Source organism: Cordyceps javanica, chromosome 1 (assembly GCF_051103115.1).
Source record: "Cordyceps javanica chromosome 1, complete sequence".
Taxonomy (NCBI): domain Eukaryota; kingdom Fungi; phylum Ascomycota; class Sordariomycetes; order Hypocreales; family Cordycipitaceae; genus Cordyceps; species Cordyceps javanica.
The window spans coordinates 5,901,308-5,915,136 of NC_139295.1; the positions used below are offsets into that span (position 1 = coordinate 5,901,308).

At 52.0% G+C, this 13,829-nt stretch overlaps 3 protein-coding genes across 3 annotated transcripts; 1 reads left to right on the forward strand and 2 right to left on the reverse strand.

The window, feature by feature from the left end:
* Positions 1–8,309: 8,309 nt before the first annotated feature.
* V2A60_001768 (uncharacterized protein) lies at positions 8,310–10,129 on the reverse strand (the record flags this gene model as incomplete). The annotated part of the gene is made up of 3 exons (XM_083253125.1): positions 8,310–8,453; positions 9,419–9,930; positions 9,985–10,129. 3 exons carry the CDS (start codon positions 10,127–10,129, stop codon positions 8,310–8,312), a joined length of 801 nt encoding a protein of 266 aa, XP_083109251.1.
* Positions 10,130–10,441: 312 nt separating this feature from the next.
* V2A60_001769 (WD40-repeat-containing domain protein) lies at positions 10,442–11,914 on the forward strand (the record flags this gene model as incomplete). Its single annotated transcript, XM_083253126.1, has 1 exon — positions 10,442–11,914. The coding sequence occupies one exon, from the start codon at positions 10,442–10,444 to the stop codon at positions 11,912–11,914; it is 1,473 nt and encodes a 490-aa protein (XP_083109252.1).
* A 105-nt stretch (positions 11,915–12,019) lies between these two features.
* Positions 12,020–12,935, reverse strand: V2A60_001770 (autophagy protein 5; the record flags this gene model as incomplete). The annotated part of the gene is made up of 2 exons (XM_083253127.1): positions 12,020–12,523; positions 12,627–12,935. 2 exons carry the CDS (start codon positions 12,933–12,935, stop codon positions 12,020–12,022), a joined length of 813 nt encoding a protein of 270 aa, XP_083109253.1.
* Positions 12,936–13,829: the final 894 nt, after the last annotated feature.

The following is a 13,829-nucleotide window of genomic DNA, read 5'->3' on the forward strand; positions in this document are numbered from 1 at the left end:
GAGTACTTAGATCTGTGATGGACCAGGCGTGCGAGCGAGATGGGACAGGAGGCGGCAAACGGGTAGGTCTGCAGGCCAACTACCTAGCTGGACGAAGCGAGCAGCAAGTGTATGTGTGTGTGTGCGTGTGTGAGATGCATGTACAATGCAATGCCGTGCGTGGCTGAAAATGTGGTTGCGGGAGCTTTGTGGGTGCAAAGAAGCTGCTGCAAGCCGTCTGAGGTACAACGTACAGTATACAATGCACAATATACTTACTTACAATGTATGATGTAGAATGGAGATTGTACAATGGTACAATGTACGGCGCGCACCGCAGTGTAAGTACAATGGGGCAGGCGGGCAATAATGCTCAGTTAGTACTTAAGTAATGTAAGCATGCGCTGTTTAGGACGGGGTTTCTCGGTAGTCGGTACCATATGGCTGAGTCGGTGGTGGCTCGTGGCGGACGCGACACAAAAGACGGTAAGCTGTACTGGTATGTTAGTTATCGCTCAAGGGCGCAAAGTCGCAGCGACGCAACGACGCAGAGACGCAACAACGCAGAGACCAAGGATCCAAGGCTGCGGGTACCAAGGTCCTCCATGTTGTGGGCCGGCGCCAGCTCCCAATGTCCACCTGAGCTGGAGTGGTAAGTACTTACTCTTCTGTCTCGTTCTGTCTCGTTTTTTTTTTCCTTCTGGTCAGAGTGCGGGACGAGCTAAGAAGCCCAATTGCCAGGCTGGGCAAGGGTGTGTGGTAGTTGACAAGGGTCATGATGCATGGACCGCGCTCCGTCGCCAAGTCGGTATGCATGGGTATGGTTGGTAGTTTTTAATGAGTCGATGGCCAAAGAATGGGGTATTGAGGGAGGTGAGGGGCGAGCTAGTAGCAAGGTTAGTTGGCAAGTTCCGTCATTGTCTGTGAGTGTCAAGTGGCGCTCACACTGGCAACTGGGTGACTGGGTGGTGGTGGAAGTGGCGGCGGTGCCAGCAAGTCCGTGGCGCTGCGGGACGAGGGAAGGACGTCCAGATCAGCTAGCTACTTGATAAGCTACTTTGGGAGCTTGCCTGGGGCTTGCAGGAGGATGGACTGCATCTCGGGAACAACGTGGTCGATGCGTATGGGAGCTGGAGTTGGCGATGGAGATCAAGTGAGGATGCATGAAGGAGGAAGTGAAGCTGATGATGTACGAATTCTTTGTGTAGGCAGTATTTGCTGTGGTGTTGTTTTGCAAACAGAGCCCGTTTGAGGCAACTGTACGGAGTAAGTACTGGTACCTACCTGCCTAGCGAGGGATGTTGGGCAATACCTGTTTCGGTAGGTAGCTGAGTACCTAGACGGGCAGGTACCTCGGTGGTCAGCCAGGTGGGCAGTTGTTCCTACTTTGAGTACTGGTACTTGCTAAGTAGCTCAGCTATCTAACTTGGGCCAGGATCTGGGACAAACCCGCAAGGAACCAGATTGCATCAATCACAGAAGTGACTCGCTTCCACATTCCCATCTCTACTTATACGGATTAAGTACAGAGTAAGTACGGAGATGTGTTCCGTACAGATTACCATACTGATACAGTATTCTGCAGATTCTGTGCCGCACCGACTGGGCCTTTTGAGCTTGCCCCGTTTGGTGCTTGTCTCCGTTCATTTCGGCCTCCACAAGATTGCACGCTCGCTCCCCTCTTTTTATTATTCTATATTGAAGGTTTTTATTATTATTATTTTTCATTAGAAGCACACGTCAATCCATTCCGAACTCATCAAAGTTTTCATCAATCGTGCGGAGCCGTATTCCGACTTTCTGCTCTCCAACTTGATATGCCCACCTGAACGTGCAGTGCACCCTGGCAGATGTCGTCGCCGTCGTTGGCCAGCTTGGCGAGGCTGCTGTACCGAGTTGGCCGCTGGCATTGATGGCAGAGCTGCCATTGGCTGAAGGAACCTGGTATGCCCAGCCGTCCACATCTACTGATAATCCGAATTCCCCAGCGTAAACAGACCGGAGCCAGCGAATAGGCGAATAGGCGGAAAGGTCGGTGCAGGCGGGCAGGTACTCCTTTACCCAGGCATGTGGTGATGGATGTTGCAGTGACATGCATTCATCCATCCAGCCAGCCAATGCCTGCACCGCGTTGGCGGTTTTTTGGATAGGTAGTACTGCCAAGTCTCTACGAATTGTATCTTCCCAAGTTCGAAGTTTCTACTCAGGACTTACCATGTACTTACAGAGTAAGCAGGTGAGGTGTCTACTTACCAGTCTACCTAGGTCCCTAGCTACCTACCTACCTACCTAGGTAGGTAGGTATTACCCAGTAGCAAAAGTAGGTACCTAAATTGCCTGCCCTATTTTCTGTGCGGAGTACTTACTAAGTAACCATCGCCCACTTCAGCACTCCATCACAGCATCACTCCATCGCAGCATCACCATCACCATGTATGTCAACATCGCGCGCATCACCAAGTACATTATCATCATCATCATCATGACTACATTACTCCTGTCAAAGCTTCAATGCAAACCTACCACGCGACTCCTGCAAATCCCGCACACTCCCTCCTCTTGTTATGACCCCCCATGCCCCCCCGATAAATATCTTGCTGATCAACAGTATCCTCTCTAGACCAATCTGCCTCGGAACCCACCCATATGCAGCCCGCCATCAACCCCGCAGACGTCTCTCCTGTTCTCATGCCTCTCATCACGCCTCTCTCCGCCTCTGCTTGCGCCCTTGCACGCATGACCAGCTGCACCAGCCGGGAATTTAGGCTGATGCAGGTCCTCTTCCCTCTCCCAGCTCGCTAGTGTCCAGTGGCGCACATCCTTCCCCAGCCAGGAAGCCCGCTGCGGACCGGAGCGAGACGAGGGGCCACGGGCCAAATGGTGCCCACCGCAGCAATGCTGGTAATAAACGATCAGCGAAAACCAGCTTATTGGTACTTTTTACTTACTTGGCATCCTAGTCTGTAACTAGTCCTGTTTACCCGCTGGCCACGGCCCAAGTTATCAGAGGGCTTTTCCGAGTGATGAGCGCCTCGCCGGGAGCCCGTCGGCTGAAAAACGCCTCCCAAGCTACCCAAGTCTCCGTGCCGTCCCTGATAATTGCCATTCCAGCCTGCTATGCAATTATGGGCTGATATAGATGCAGTGGCAAGACATGTTCAGCTTCGCGGGAAAAAAAGGGGTTGCTCAGAGACATCAACGCTCTGGTCTAGCAAGGGCATAAACGAGAAAAAAGCAACCAGGATTTATTAGCGGCTAATACGATAAAAGCAAAGTAATCAGAAAAGTAAAACATACAGAATAAATGACCAAGTATGCAGTCATTGGATTTTCACTCATCATTACTCGTATCCGAGCTAATAACAAATCTCGACTTGTCTACAGATTCATCGGTGTGTACCGAGTACTCGCGACTTATCATATCAGTATTATGTGGTCACCCGCATACATACCCGCGATCCGTACTCCGTGCTCCGTAGCCAAGTAAGTACTTGATCGGCGTTGGTCGGTTCCAACCCCCCCCTTGGACGTGCAGCATGCGTATACAATATCCGAGATCATGAAACGCGGCGCAGTAAACCGTTGCTGCTGCTCACCGTTTCCATCTCTACGATACGTACTCGCCATCTCGGGGCAGACGCGGTATGTAGCCAGCGAAATACCCCTGGAAATTGGCGATTTCGTCAGCGTTACATTGGTGACTTTTGGCCGGAATTTCCTGTCCAATCACCCGCACATTTGCTCACCAAAGCTCTGCTTCGTTGAAGCTTCCTCGCAGCTGTCGTGGTTAATTTCGGGCAATCGAGGGGGACCGGCCAGAGGGCCGGCGAGGCGACGCTGGTCAATGCGACGAGTTCAAGATCTTTATCGTTCCCCGAAACACATGTTTTTATACACACACACACACACACAGTAAAAACACAGGAGAGGAAAAAGAAAGAGAAAAAGAAAAAATAAGAGGCTGCGACGGAACGCAATCTGCTTCAATTGCCTTTATACCGACTTCAGGTATGCTCACCAATGTCCCGTTCGCCCTATCATAAAGACCGCAACGCTGCCTGGATGATGTTCTCGCGTGGCAACGACACCTTCAACGTGTTTCGTTCGCCCTAGATAGTCGCACGCGATGTCTTGCCCACCACACAGTGGCTAAGTCTGCGACATTTTACGTTACCCGGCCCGTGAACTCGCCTAATAAAGCTGCTTGGCTGCCCGCCGGACGACCAAGAGAACAGCCACCTTCAAAATGCGACTGTGTCCCCCCCCCCCCTCCTCCCCCCGAGGATCGTGATAAGAAGCCCAAGCTTGCGCCAGCCTTTGTCCCACCTACGTCCTCGTCAGTGAAGCCATGTGAGGCAGACCGCCGTCATTCGCCAAACTGTTTCACCGGCCCCAGTCGCGCCACTAGCCCGGTAATTACTTACCTGTAGTCTGTACCTGGTTAGGTGGCGGTTACCACATCTCTGGGACCAATGGAGACCTTTCAGAGGACCCAGAGCAAACTCGCTACGAGGACTTTTGGCACGGAGGACGTGCACGGGGCGCAATCCCGACTCGAAGCTTATTAGCTAGCCAAGCAGCTAATGCGTGCTTGAAAACGGAAATCTTCAACTTACGGCCTGTCCTTCAGTCATCGTTCCTCATCTCAGCTGCGGCCGAAGGCGCGCCCCCCTGGGTTAGCGCAATGTCTTGTGCTGCTCGGCGAGGAGCGAGTCACGAGTCAACGAGTGTACTAAGGAATACCAACGATGCAGGCAGGTTCAGATTCAGCTACAGTTCACAGTCCCCCGACTCGACTACCGGAACGTTCGCATCCGAGCCCACCATGTCTTTCAACTCTACCACTGTGGCTGGGCTTGCTTTGGCTGGGCTTGCTTTGGCTGGCAGGCTGGCTGTCTTGCTGGCCACCTGGCCACCAACAAATGACGTCCCTCGACACTTGTACGCTTCCTCAAGATCTGCCGAGCCCCACCTATGCAGTCAATTCTCACCGTGCTGCGCCAATGAATGTTCTTTTCGTGAGAACTGCAATGATCTCCGTTCTCCTGATCCGCGGCTCTGGAATGGGGTGGTACGATCTCCTTCTGCCCCATGCCGCTAAAGCTTATGCACCTCTGGACGCCGCGCCGGCTACTCTGGTCTTGGAATTCAATAGACTGCGTTATGACATCTGGAAGAGTCGAGGTTGGCAGTCGGCGGCAGACAAATTCCGAATAAGGCTGGTAGATCACAGGTCAACACTCCAATTTCTCGACTTTCGTATTAGATGCGGGAACGAAATCACTCGAAGCCGTCGACGTCTCCTCTCAAGCTAGACATCAAGCGAACAGGCGCTTGGCAAGTACCTTGCCATTGCCTGCAATCTTGTCAGGTCATGTATTCTAGATGATGCCCCCACGCCATGATGCCGCTGCTTTTGCGTTTTGGATCGCCGCTTGGCTTTGGGTGTGGCGACTGGTGGTAGGGTGAAGCGCCGTCTCTACGCACGCTCGCCCTGCAGAGTCGTGAGGCCAAACGCAAGGCTGTTTTGACGCTGAAAAGCCTGGTAGAAACGCTACAGAACTTTCAATAGCGTATATACGCTGGATAAGCCTCCTCCTCCTCCTCCTCCTCCTCCTCCTCTGTCGACCTGATGCAGTTAGGCTGAGAGGCAACTGCAAAAGCGCCTTAGTCTCGCGAGGCCTGTCTGGTACCTATCAAAGTACTTCATGAGTCCGTCAAAGGATTGGTCTCACCGGATCCAAGAAACGGCGCTTTCTGAGAAGAAGGTCGGGTGTTTTGCTAGCTCTTTACGTCGTGCACATGTATGAGCTTGATCGCATCGGCCTATGCCGAGTTGCCACGCCTGCGCACCATCACAATCTCAGTCGCGCAACGTTCAACATGGGCGCACTACGATGATTGTTACCATGGTGCCATGCGAACCAGGACGTCATCGCCCGGAAAGACGTCCCGACAGATCAAGATGTACAACGCAAGCCAGAAATAGAAAATCGGGATACGTGACACTGGTGTTGAGTTGTTGTGCTGATACAGGCAGCACTAATTTTGAACTTGTTTCATAAATGTCTGCTCGGCGCTCGACTCGGTGCTCTGTACCGAGGGAAGAGGAGAAGAGAGCGGCAGAATGTAAACATCACTTTGTTGCAAAGTTCATTGTGGTACTGCGAAAAGTCTTAGGACTAGCTGCTCAAGCAAAGATGCGAATCTTCGACAACTTCCTGCCCAGACATCGAAGCAACGCGACTGTCTCAGACAAGTGCCTTTCCGTCGAATTATGATTTGTCATTTGGCAGAACGGTCGTCTCAAACCAAAGCTAGAAAGAAGCGCTCGATCAATGAACTTGATCGCTGTTGTTGCTAGTTTAATTCTTTTCTTCAACAAGCTTCACACCAGAGGTCCAGGCTTAACACCGCATTTGAACAAGTCGGTCGACAACAATGGCAAAGAAAGGACTTGGATGCTCACACATGTGACACTCAAAAGCTGCCTTATCCTTGCACTCGGCTTGAAAGTGGCGGTTTCCACAATATTCTGTCACAATTCGAAAAAAGAAACAGGATTTTGCGACGTGTTACCCCCCCTCATTTCGTTGACTTTCAGCAAGACAAGAACGAATCTTTTCTCTTTTCACACCTGAACAAGCCCAAACAGTGTCGGAAGAGAATCCAACAGCCTCACAGTGGGATTCAGCCCCGCAGAGCGCCGTACGCGCAAACGTACATCCAAGAGCCCCAGCTCAACTGTTTCATGATTTGCAGCGCCGTTCAGAATCAAAAGCAAAACATCTCGCCGCCTTCACTCTGCACTGCTCCTCCAATCTTATAGTCAGATTCGAATATCCGGCGCCACGTTCGACCTACGCAAGCAAAGAACATGTGCACCTCGTTCTGTAGCTCTTTTGCCGTTTTTAATGGTAATAATATATGTCTTACACTGGGCGTGTACGTACTCGCGACTCATCGCTGGACTCCACGCCGCGACTCGATACTTGCGCCTTTTCTGGTGCGCAGTGCGAGACAACAGATAACTGAGGTGTTCGCACACTCAAAATATGGACGAGAAATACTTGCACGAATCCATGTGACGGCCGTTGGGCAAGAGTCCACTAGTCGTTGGGAAGAAGGCGTATGGTATCTTCAAACTAGTCAAGAGATGCCCCTGCATCTCTGCTCTGGAGCTAGGTACGGGAAGTTGCCTCACACTTCTTCATGAAGACACATGACATCGCGCACATGTGCGGTGTCACTGCACGGCGTAGAAAAGAGACGCTGTGAAAAGCGGACTCTTCCAATTTCTTTTCTCGCAAAGAACTTGCCTGCCTGCAGGACCAAAAATAGGGAGGGTAGAAAGGGCTGTCACCTTGTTGAGCAGAGCCAAGGTACATCCTTGCTTTCTCCAGTTGCTTCATTTCGAAGCCCCCCAGCACAATGCGATGCATTTCTACTCGAATGAAATGTGCTCAGTAGGCGACGCTTGAAAACTCGAGTAACTGAACCTCTGCGTGCAAAGCGGCCACTCCTCTTTCGACCCTGGTGATCAGTACGGATACATCACTTGGGTGAGTGCGCGAGAGAAAGCCACCACCGCCATCCCGTCTTGCATTTGATAGCAAGACAAGCGAGATGGGCAAAATTTAACCAAGGAAAATTGATTGTAGCGTGCTGCTGTTTGCTCGGGTTGCCGTCATAAATGACTCGACCATGGCCAACCATGCCACTACCCCAGAAAAGGCCCTTGCAAGCTATAAGTAGGCTCTTATTGATAAGTTCGAGGAGCTCGTGCACTGCATTAGCTTATATCCATGCGCTCATCTTGTAGATTCATGAGCGTGATGTCGGTATGCAGGCAGGGCAACGACGCCCGGTCGGTTGGTCGCTCTGCCCAATTGGTCGGCCCCGGAGGAGGCTCAAAACGCCACCGAAGTCTGCAAGTCAAAGAGACGAACTAAAATGGGTTACGGTGTCTGAGAAACCGATGTATTTTTATGAACCCCGCTTGTCTCGTTGATTGACATGCCCCCTTCGAAACCTTCCATGGCTGTGTGTGCTTGGCTGAGCTTGACACCCCCTCCCTCCCCTGTGGCTTTATTTTCGTTGTTTGTGGCGTTGAAAGACAGACGCCTATTAATTTCCGACGCAGATGGATGTACGCTATTAAAGTGTTCAAGTAGTAAGCTTGCGGCCCAAGGTCTCTCAAGATGTACCCGTTGGGCAGTAATGAGGTGACTTTCTGACATCAATGCATTCAGGGTTCGTAAACAAGCAGTACTGTTTGTTCCCGGGGGTCCGAACCAAATTAATCCGAATTGCGCTCACGATAACCACTTTCAAACTGCAGGGGTAGTCCAGTTCAGGCCTTGTGCTTCTATAGCCACTTTGTTCGGTCTGGAGTAACGAGTCGGAGCTCCGTCACCCGTATCGGAGAGAATGTCTCGAAACATCCGCCGCCAACGGCTGTTGCCTTCTCTCGGCTGCAGGATACGTTAGCACCGGGACCAGTTGTCCCGAAAATACGATGCAAGATCACCATTTTGACGTGTTTGGGCTGTGAGTTGCCGGGCTCCCTAGTTCGTGGCACAATCGACCGGTTTTCTTGCTATACTGTAGTTGAAGACAAATAGCACTGCATGATTATAAGAAGTCTATAGGTGAACTTCAGTCTTGATTGAGTGTATGAGTTTGATCATAACCATCAGCTTCATCATTCTGGAGGAAGCGGGCTATTAGTGGACTGTTTGAATCTTCACATTATGGCCGCGGAGTAGCCTGGAGAGCCACCTAGGGGTCACCGTAGAGCACTGGCTAGACGTTCTGCACAATAACCAGCATGCTTTGCATTGAACGACAATGTAGAGCTTTACTTGAGGCTCCGCATGTTCGTTGCGGAGGGTATGCCCCAAATATAATTAAATTTACTGCACCATTGTGGAGCAGACGATGAAAGTGTCCATGCGTTTGCAACCTTATGGCTTGATGTATCTTGCCAAATATAATCACTCTGGTAAGTAGATCTCCCCGGACATGGCAAGTACAGCTGTTGAGCAATGAGGAAACTACTTCCATATTGTGTGATTGGGCCGCATCTTTAGAAGGGCACGGCACCAGCCGAGGTTTGAATAGGTCTCCCGCGCGCAATACATTCCGAGGATATTTCTTCCACACTTTCCAGTCTGATGAGACTCATAGAAGGATCTCTTAAATCTGAGTGACGCCGGTACAATGCCCCTTTCGGGCCTCATGAGGTAGGCCGATGGTGGCGACGTCCCTGTTCGGCAGGCTCGGAGGATCACGAGCATGTGCAACCATGCCAGAAAAGCATCTGTGTCGGGATCGTTAGAGGGGAGAGGCTGAATGAAGTGGAGACAGATAGAATCTCCTGTTATGACTTTGTCTTCCTCGGGCTGCCGATTTTGCGTCTCTTTGATCTCCGCTTCACCTGTGATTGGCGGACCATGCCGTCCAGCGGCCCGACGGTGTTGCTGAGAATTTGCTTATTTCTGCGTTGCGGCAACTCCTCTTCCTTATTCTCCGGTTCGATGCCCTCTGTGAAAACCATGTCGCCACTCTTGCCCAGAATGTCGCGGCCAGCTTCCTCAAGCAGTATACCAAACGCCAGCAGGGCCGTCTCATCCATGCTGGCCTCATCGACATTGCAGCTCTGCGAGGCGACATTGCCGCGGCGACGCATATGGCCGTAAAAGCGTCCCGAATAGTCGTGGATGGCTTTGAGCAAATCACTTTCCGGCAGGACACCGCGGCCCCCCCGTGGAAGGTCTCTTTCGTGCGCGTAGTATAGGTCGTGCTCGGCATAGCGCTGGGGAGCGTCCACACGCCGGAAAAGCACCTCATCTGGACCATACTTTGTCTCACGAAGAGAGTACTTGGTGACAAGGGCGGGTTTGCTGTTCTCGCCATGCGTCAGGGTGCCTCTATGATGAGAGAGTCTGCCTGGGCAAAGTCAATATCGGCCTTCGCGGCTGGATTTCAAAGTGTAAGACTCACCAGAGACGGCATCGTAAACTGTGGCAATGCGACGCTTGCTTCGGTTTCTTTCGGTTTGGTGCAAGTCATCTAGCGCGTCAATGCCAGATGAATTGTCGAAATCTGGCGTTTGCTGGTGCGACAGCGGCTCGTTTTCCGAATCCATCGTTCTTCTCCGTACGATTCACTGACGTGCTGGATTTACCCCGAAGATAGGGTACTCAGACCTGAATTTATAGGAGTCGGGCCAGATTTTGTGCCATGATTACCCCCAAACATTGCTGGCTGCAAGTTCTCAGTGAAGGAACTGTGGCAATACTGGGCTAGAGGTGCGGAGGAAAAGGTACGGGTGACCCACTGTATTTAATACCTGTTGATCGCGCCTTTCCAGCACCGACACTTCTCAATCCCATCCCATCAAGTATTGGCAAAATAGAAAAAAAAATCGACAGCCATCGCTGTCGTAGGAATCAGATGAATGCAGACTCGTCTTCTCGCGCGTGAGACTGGCGATCTGCAGCCCCAAAACTTCGCATGCAGCGTAGCTGGCGACCTCATCCGCACCTTTGCGCCTGCGCCGCAACATCGCTTCGATGGAGAAAACCTGACTTCGCAAGCGGCCAAAAGAGACGGCCCGTCTGTTGTTAGCGAAGAGAGAGCGCACAATATCCGCGCGCATGGAGCCGGCGTCAGCGCTCTCGATGTCGACAAGTTTGACGGCCGCCTCATGATCTCAGGTGGTGCTGATGGCTCCATCAAGATCTGGGACCTGGAAAGCGCGCCGAGCCCTCACACGCTGCACACGTTCAAGCCGGCACTGGCGATTGCACGCTCAACACAGGACGCGCGTAGCAGTAGCAACCGGGGCCATAGTCATGGCATCACACACATGGCGTTCTATCCGTTCGACTCGGGAGCATTCCTCTCTAGCTCCTTCGACAAGACGTTGAAACTGTGGTCAACAGCGCGCGCAGCGTTGTCCGCCGAATTCCCGCTGAACGCGACGATCTATTCGCATGCAACGAGTCCTGTAGCAGATCATTTGCTGGTGGCGTGCGCCACCCAGCACTCCAATGTGCGTCTGGTTGACCTCAAATCTGGTTCTGCGGTGCAAGCCCTCGTGGCACACGGAGGGCCAGTACTGAGTACAGCCTGGAGTCCACAACATGAGTATATACTCGCTAGCGGGCATGCTGATGGGAAAGTGCGAATCTGGGATATTAGGCGCGCAGGGGGTGTTGTCGCTCAGCTCGATCAGGAAGACTCGCTTGGCGTTGTGCATCGCTTCACCCTCGCAGCGGCAAACGGGGCTGACTGGAACCGTCAACCGCACTTCCGCGCTTCTGCTCAGGCACATGATGAAGCCGTGAACGGAATCAAATGGACCGACGATGGCAGACATCTCGTCACAGCAGGCTTGGATCGCAAGATTCGAGTCTGGGATGCTGATACTGGGGCGAACACCCTCGCCAGCTTTGGGTCGCTCATACAAAATCAGCACCCCAAAACGGCAAATATCCTCCTGTCGCCGTCAGGACTTTGTGACTTTGGTGATGCCCTCATCTGGGCCAACGATCAGGAGATACTGGTGCTTAACATGCTTGATGGTACTGTTATGACCCGCCTTCGTAGCCCTGGAGTAACGAATCCAGTCGGTCCGCGCAGCTCTGAAATTGGTAGAAATAGGATTACGACCATGGCTTGGCGTGGAGCCGGCGGAAGCGGCCGTCGCGCACTCGGGCCCGTCATGGGTGGCGCGCAATCGTTGGGCACAATCTATAGTGCTCATCTAGATGGGCATATTCGTGCCTGGATGATGACTTTACCGGGGCCTGATGACATTGAAGATATTGAAGAGGTGGACAAAAATGAGGAGGTGCGGACACGCAAACGCAAGGCAGTGGACGATGCATACAAGAGCCTCATGGGAAAGAACATTACCTTTGCATGACTTGGAGCACGTCGCCGCAGTCTCATTCGCGTATAGGAAGAATTTAAAAGTATATACTCCAAACTCCATCTCGCCCGCTATGTGAATTGCATGTAAACACTAGTATCACAAGACACCAACGACAAAACTTAGCCAGCCATCAGGATAAGCTGCTTCTCTCATAAGGTCCACCAGCGGGGCATTAAACGGCACCGCAACTCCATGCAGAAGCACATTTGCCATGACCGGATCTCTGCTGCTTGGGAAAAGTTTCGGCATTGTATCCTTCAGCGCGTGTCCCAAAAGTTTCGGCTTTCGATCCATACCGACTGGCTGTATGAGAGACTGGATAATCTTGAAGGTGCCCGCTGACGAGCCGTCGGTGTCTTGATGCTGATGCTGATCCAGCGCGGTCAGCTCTCCTTCACCACTTGCGCTACTCGACGGTGCGAGAGGCAAGTAGATGCGTATGGGGACATGCTTGAGGGTCGTGGGCGCGTTGAGCAAGCGACTGTTGATGCGGGAGAAGGCGACATAATCGTTATCTATGACCGCGTGCCAGAGCTGCGTGGTATCGCTCTTGGACATTTTCATGATCTGGTTGGCGTTGCCGTTGCGGATGAAGTCTGCCTGTGAGTGTGGTGAGCCAAGTGTCGAACAAGATCCGGCACGAATCGGGGTGTCGAGTCGCAAAAGAGAGACGCAGTCAGTCACGAGAGAAAAAAAAACGCACCTCCTTGGCTGCATTGAGAAAGGTATCGGAAATGTCCCAGCTCACACCATCGTTGACAACGAGCCGCCAGGGCAACGACGGCCGGTACAGGTCAACTAGCAGGCCCGCGGCGAGGTTCCGCAGCAGAACATTCTCGAAATAAAAGCTGGAGCAGGTCGTGTTGAAGAAGGCAGAGAGACGCGGGAGCAGCAGGGCGAGATAGGAGAAGCGCGGGATGCTGGTGATGAAAGGTGCGGTCGGCGCTGAGGGATGGGTGACGTGGAGTGGTATCCGGGCGTCCCACAGGGCCTGCGGGATGGAAGCAGACATTATGTGTCTTGCATTCTGCCCTGGATATGAGCGCTCGCGATATGGACAGATTCTATGCTTCGTTCTGATGAAGCTGTGCTGATGAGTGATCAGTTTGGCTGGTGAGGCAGCAATGCTTGCGGCCAATGGTGGGGCAGACCGACCAGAGGCAACGTCCTGTGGCTGGCTGATGCTTTGACACGAAGTGCCAGAAATGTGAGCTTCGCTGTTGTCCTCTGCATTCTCCGTTTCTGCTGCTACAAGAATCCTACATTGTAGGGTTGCGCGTATTTAAAATCGATCGTGCAGGCCCGGCCCGGGGTCTGTCTATCCATGATTCAGACCGCTCGCTGACTTGGCTCTGACAATGGCATCAGCACCGTAGATGATCATTCTCCAGTTGAAGCCAACACTGTTTTTCGCACCTCCTTGTAACGCATGACTTGTAGTCAAATAGGTATGCAGCTTTGCTGTGTACTAAAAACCGAGCAGCTTCTTTGCAGTAGATATGGACAGACAGGTTTTGGACATTGTAGTCTATGAACAAAACACGGTGGGACTGAGATTTTTTAGCTGGAGTTTGACTGATATTTTCATTTCTGTAATGGTATCGTTTATGTACTAAAACTTGCTACTGTAGGCCTTTTATGCCCTTGGATTTGCGAATTAGCATAGCAAAGTTCCACATCCGAAGCACCAGTGCGAGGCGCAAAGGTGCCTCCTTCATGCTAGTTCTATGGAGTCTTCCTACAGATAGAATGATAATTGCATACTATCAGAAAGATGTCAGTCAGCTCAACATTCTCGAATGACCACAGTGCTAGCGCAAATGTGTTGAAGGGAGCCACTGCGACGTTTGCTAGTCCAACATCCCCGACTGTGGGTGAGTACAGATTACTAGGTCCGTAGTTCTCA